This window comes from Gossypium hirsutum, chromosome A09, assembly GCF_007990345.1.
Source record: "Gossypium hirsutum isolate 1008001.06 chromosome A09, Gossypium_hirsutum_v2.1, whole genome shotgun sequence".
In the NCBI taxonomy this organism is placed as follows: Eukaryota; Viridiplantae; Streptophyta; class Magnoliopsida; order Malvales; family Malvaceae; genus Gossypium; species Gossypium hirsutum.
This window is the reverse complement of record NC_053432.1, coordinates 16295216-16300006: the sequence shown is the minus strand read 5'-3', so window position 1 is coordinate 16300006 and position 4791 is coordinate 16295216. Positions and strand designations below refer to the sequence as shown.

Genomic DNA, 4791 nt, shown 5'->3' with positions numbered 1-4791 from the left:
AATTGTCGATCACCAAACATCACGTGAGTTATTAAGAGTTTTTAGCCTTTACATTCTCTTAACTTCCACTATTCATAATCTTTGACTCTTCATCCTAACGGGTGAATCAACCTCAACCACTTTGCTCCCCTCTGTACTTCTCTCTCTTCATAACCTCTAACTTTTCGTCCCGACCAACTTACTCCCCTTATATTCCTCTCTTAATATATAAGTGTAATTTATTTTTATACAATACTTATAATTACTCGCATATCATTATCAACTTTTAAATAAAATTATAAACTTGAATTCCCATCCCTTGTACTGAATATCAACCGAGTTAAAGTAATTTTGTAGCTTCTAACATTACAGTCGCATGAAAAAAGTGGCGAATGTATATATTTGTTAAATGGGGATATGGTAAAGTAACTTGCAAACCTCATCTATATCAAGCCTCCTGCTTTAATAATTTGAGACCCAGATGGCTGAACCAAAACAATTTGGATGACATAGTAATCCAAAATGATCCCAAATTAATCTTCTTATGTTGATGTATGATAAAACAATCAAAGCAAAGCCAATAGAATTCCCATCCACAAACACTCCACCAATCCGTAACAATGGCTACTTGGCTCTCTCTTTCCAAGTTCCTTTCCTCCTTTTTGCCTTCCATTCCTCTACCACCACCACCGCCGCCGCCCAAAGCGCCTCTTCTCAACAACCTTTCACTCTCATCCCAAAAGCCCAAAAGCACTCTCCTTTCGTTGTCAGCTCAAGAGGATCAATCCCCTTCATCATCAACTGAATTGTCATCAGTTATATGCCCTTCCCTTGCATATTCGAATACCCTTTTCTTCAAATCAGCTTACAACGTTCAGGTTATTGTGGATGATAATGAACCTGAAGAAAAGCTGCTTAACAGGTTCAGAAGGGAGGTGATGAAAGCTGGTGTTATTCAAGAATGTAAAAGAAGAAGGTTCCATGAGAATAAGCAAGATGAGAAGAAACGTAAGTCACGCGAGGCTGCTAAGCGTAATCGTAGAAGGTAAAAAGATAAGAACTTCGGCTGCCGTGTCCTACGTGTAGCTTCCTCTCTTTTTTTTCTTTTGAATTTTTGTTTAATTTAGGTTTTGTTTTAGCTTTGAAAGTTTTGGTTTTTGTGGGTATTATTGGTTCTTGATTTGAGGGGAAAAGAAGAGAAAGGCTGAAAAATTCATATGAAATTTAGGCAAATTTGGTTTCTTTTGTGAAGCTTGAAAAACAACGGTGCAATGATAAATAGAGCTAGAAATTGTGAATTCAGTTTAATTATGACTTAAATGCTGATGACAAGCTGTTTTGGATAGATATTTGTATGTTAGCCAAAGAAAAAAAAAACTTTGAAGCTTGGTGAAGAATTCATATGAAATTTAGGCAAATTTGGTTCCCTTAGTGAAGCATGAAGGAGAGTAAGTGGGGAGAATAGAATTTATGCAAAGAGAAATAAAGCTAGAAACTGTGAATTCAGTTTTGTTATGACTTAAAATGCTTATCACAAGCTTATTTGGTTAGATATTTGTATGTTAGCCAATGGAACAAAAAAAAAAAACATTGAAGCTTGTTGTAGTTTTGGTTTGATTTTACAAATACAATGGTTAAATACGAATTCAGTCAATCTATCTCCGGTATATGGTTTTAGGAGACAACTTCATCATCTTATAATTAAGGCATCAAAATTTAGCATATAGAGTAGTGTTTAAGATAGGTGTAGCATTGAACCTCAATGGATATATAGCTTGTCTATTCATAGTTTTTATTAGTTTCCGATGAACTTGGTAAAGCCTCCCCTTCTTAGTTCTTATGTTCTTGTTGAGTTTAGGGTCAAAATCTTACTTTGTGAATGGTGAGCATCCTCCATGTTGTTTTCTGCTATAATCTATGATTGTCTTCTTCATCACTCTGAGCAGGCGTCCCCAAGCAAGATACTCGCAACCGAGCAAACAAGAAGAATCGTCAAAGAAGAAGGATGGGGATGACGAAGATAACTGGGACATGCCCGACGCAGACTTTCCCTATTGATCACATTTAGCCATGCCTTTTTAGTTACTAATCTTTATCTTTGGTTCTTGGTTGAACCCTCACCCTGTAAATGTTTTTAGTAAAAATGTTCATTCCTTAATAGATTTCAAGGCAGTTTATACATCACTATGATTTTCCTGACCTTATTAAGGCAGTTAGTATCAGTTATATGTTGAAATTTGTGTTTATGTTTTTCGTTTTTCTTTTTGCTCATTCACTCGTTGAGTTGCAAAGGAAGGTGTGAAATCTTATTCTTAGGTATGCCTGAGTCTTCTTCTCCAACTTTGGTGGTGGATCACACGATGAAAGAAATATATTGGAGCTTGCTGCTTCATGTTGAGTTAAATAGGTTGGTTGGAATTTAAATGGGACAGACTCGTAAAATCTGTTGAATCAATGGCAGGTATAAAACTAATCTGTTAGTCGGTTCTCGAACTCTTGAAAATCATATTGCTTAAAGCATTATTGACGAATCTCTTGGATAGTTTCAGTCCTAGTGTTTATTGAATTCATGTTAGGTAGGTGCTTATGAAATCGATGGTTTCTTGCATTGTTTGTCGGATTATATTCGGCATCTTGTGATATGTAATCTTAAAACTGAGGTAATGTCTCAGGACAATTATCAATTTATGTGAAGTTACAATCCATACAATGATTGGCAACTGACCAACCTTTATCGAGTTTTGGTTTTTGATGTTTAGAATAGGAAAATGTTTGAATCTATACTATTTTGTCTACCGTAAAAAGCTATAAGATCGGAAACATATTTGTTGGATTCACCTGGACAGCTTACATGAGGGCCAAAAACCTGTCCCAGGGGCTTTCTGAGAATTGAAATCACGCGATACATTTCTGTGGAGCTCTCCACGATAAAGGCGACCGTTTCGAGCTAGCATTATTTGCAGACAGTTCTTTGAACTTTCTCCAGTCATCAAGAACAAGCTTCAGATCATGGATCTTGCTATCAATGTCTTCACAGCAGTTTGCTTGTATGGTATATATCTGATTCAAATCACATGGCAGACAGCCTACCAAAATTCACTTCACTGAAATATGAAACTTTAATTCTGATAAGGTCGATGAAGCCATTGTTCCCGGAAACTTTGCAGAGGGATTGGTGCTCAGAATCAGGGTACAAAACCCTTTTTAAGTTTAGGTTTTTCATGAATTGGTAAGTTCTTTCGTTGGTTTTGAGATGAAAGAATCCTCCACCTCCACTGATACCATAAGTTTCAGCATCCATCAGATAAAGCTCACAAGCGATTGACAATTCGATATCAGGCACAAGTTTACTCAATGGATTCCTCAGCCACATTACATCTGCATTCTGCAATCTTAAACCAGAATTAAACTTGCCTCAAAAGCTAAAATAATCACAATTTTCAGAAAACTTATAAACTTACAGTGAAAGCAACATGGTAACCCAATTCTACAATTTGGGTTAATAAAATTACTCTGCTTGGACTCAACATGAGGTTCCTTGGGGTTCTTGGTTGTATCTTTGGGAAGTTTTTGAGTTGGAAACAATGGGGATGCTTGGAATTGCAGTACTGAAAAGCTTGGCTATCTTCAGCAATGATAAGCAGATGGTTTAAAAGGCGTTTCGTTCCTTCGCCAATTTGAAAGCTTTCGAGGAATAGGTCCAGGATTGATGCCGGTTTCGCCCAATTTCCGTTAACGACAGTCAGGATTACTGTTCTATCAGCCATTGAAGCTTTCCTTAATGCTTGCAGCAGAGTTTTCCTTTCAAAATCCTGAAGTTAAAACACCAACAAACATAAAAAATAAAAATAAAAATAAAAATCTGACATTTAAAACAAGCTAATGGGGGAAGATATTTCTTACATGTTGTGGGTGGACAAGAGAGTGGGTGTTTGATTTGTAAGAAAACTGATGTAAAATCAAGCAAACGAAGGTGAAGAACATCAACAATGTAACAATAAGACAATACGGCGGCGGCTTTGAAATTCTCCTCGACCCTTTCATGTTGCTCTTGATGACTGAATCAAGGTAGCAATAATATGGATATTAATAATTTTTAGCACATTAATTTTCCATTTTTCTTATTAATTTTCATATTCTTTCAATTAAAATGTTAATAAATTTTCATATATTTTCAATAAATTGTTCTAGATTTTTCATTGCTGGCAAAAAGGTAGGAATCCGGCATTTGAAATCAGGGATTTCTTTCCTTTTTTGTTGAAAGAGAATAGTAAGCTTAATTGTTAATTTTGGTAGGTTTTATATTTGTTATAATTGACTAATAAAAATTGGTAATAGAAAAAAAGTGAATTTGAAAGCAGAAACAATTATATGTACTATTATTTAAGTTCTTTATTAGTAATAGAAAATAGTAGCTTTATTAGCGGAGCCAGGATGTTAATCTTGGAGGTTGGGGGTTGGGGGGGAGAGGGAAGCTAACATTAGAGTTGCTATGTAACAATCGATTTAAACATATAACCAATCTATTTAAAAGAATTAGTATTTCAATATAACAATTGATTTAAACATATAAACAATCGATTCAAAAGAAGTAGTATTCCAACATGACAATAGATTTAAGCATATAAAAAATCAAATCAAAAGAAGCAGTATTCTAACAATTAAGAAGAAATAGCGTATCATTACTTAAAATTGTGCATGATGTTCTTTCAAGGAAATAAAATCACTAAATATAGAGTCTAAATCAAAAGTTTCAACAATCTCTCTCTCAATATAAACAATAAGATTATCTGTAAGAAACTCATCCTCCAT

General features: G+C 34.9%; 2 protein-coding genes across 2 annotated transcripts; one reads left to right on the top strand and one right to left on the bottom strand.

Moving 5' to 3' along the window:
* The first annotated feature begins 360 nt into the window (after positions 1-360).
* Positions 361-2205, top strand: LOC107888855 (30S ribosomal protein S21, chloroplastic). Its single transcript, XM_016813104.2, has 2 exons — positions 361-1024; positions 1926-2205. Exons 1-2 carry the CDS (start codon positions 600-602, stop codon positions 2035-2037), a joined length of 537 nt encoding a protein of 178 aa, XP_016668593.1. The 5' UTR covers positions 361-599; the 3' UTR covers positions 2038-2205.
* A 358-nt stretch (positions 2206-2563) lies between these two features.
* On the bottom strand, positions 2564-4049 carry LOC107888856 (uncharacterized protein At1g28695). Its single transcript, XM_041076124.1, has 4 exons — positions 3883-4049; positions 3441-3791; positions 3080-3364; positions 2564-3045 (listed from the first exon to the last, which is right to left on the bottom strand). Exons 1-4 carry the CDS (start codon positions 4021-4023, stop codon positions 2875-2877), a joined length of 948 nt encoding a protein of 315 aa, XP_040932058.1. The 5' UTR covers positions 4024-4049; the 3' UTR covers positions 2564-2874.
* Positions 4050-4791: the final 742 nt, after the last annotated feature.

Bases quoted from the DNA above. Each gene is read 5' to 3' on its own strand.
- LOC107888855 (XM_016813104.2), top strand. From the start codon at position 600: ATGGCTACTTGGCTCTCTCTTTCCAAGTTCCTTTCCTCCTTTTTGCCT. The intron at 1,025-1,925 runs GTAAAAAGATAA...CACTCTGAGCAG, and splicing joins GCTAAGCGTAATCGTAGAAG to GCGTCCCCAAGCAAGATACT.
- LOC107888856 (XM_041076124.1), bottom strand. From the start codon at position 4,023: ATGAAAGGGTCGAGGAGAATTTCAAAGCCGCCGCCGTATTGTCTTATT. The intron at 3,792-3,882 runs GTAAGAAATATC...TTTTAACTTCAG, and splicing joins CTCTTGTCCACCCACAACAT to GATTTTGAAAGGAAAACTCT. The intron at 3,365-3,440 runs GTAAGTTTATAA...TTAAGATTGCAG, and splicing joins GTTACCATGTTGCTTTCACT to AATGCAGATGTAATGTGGCT.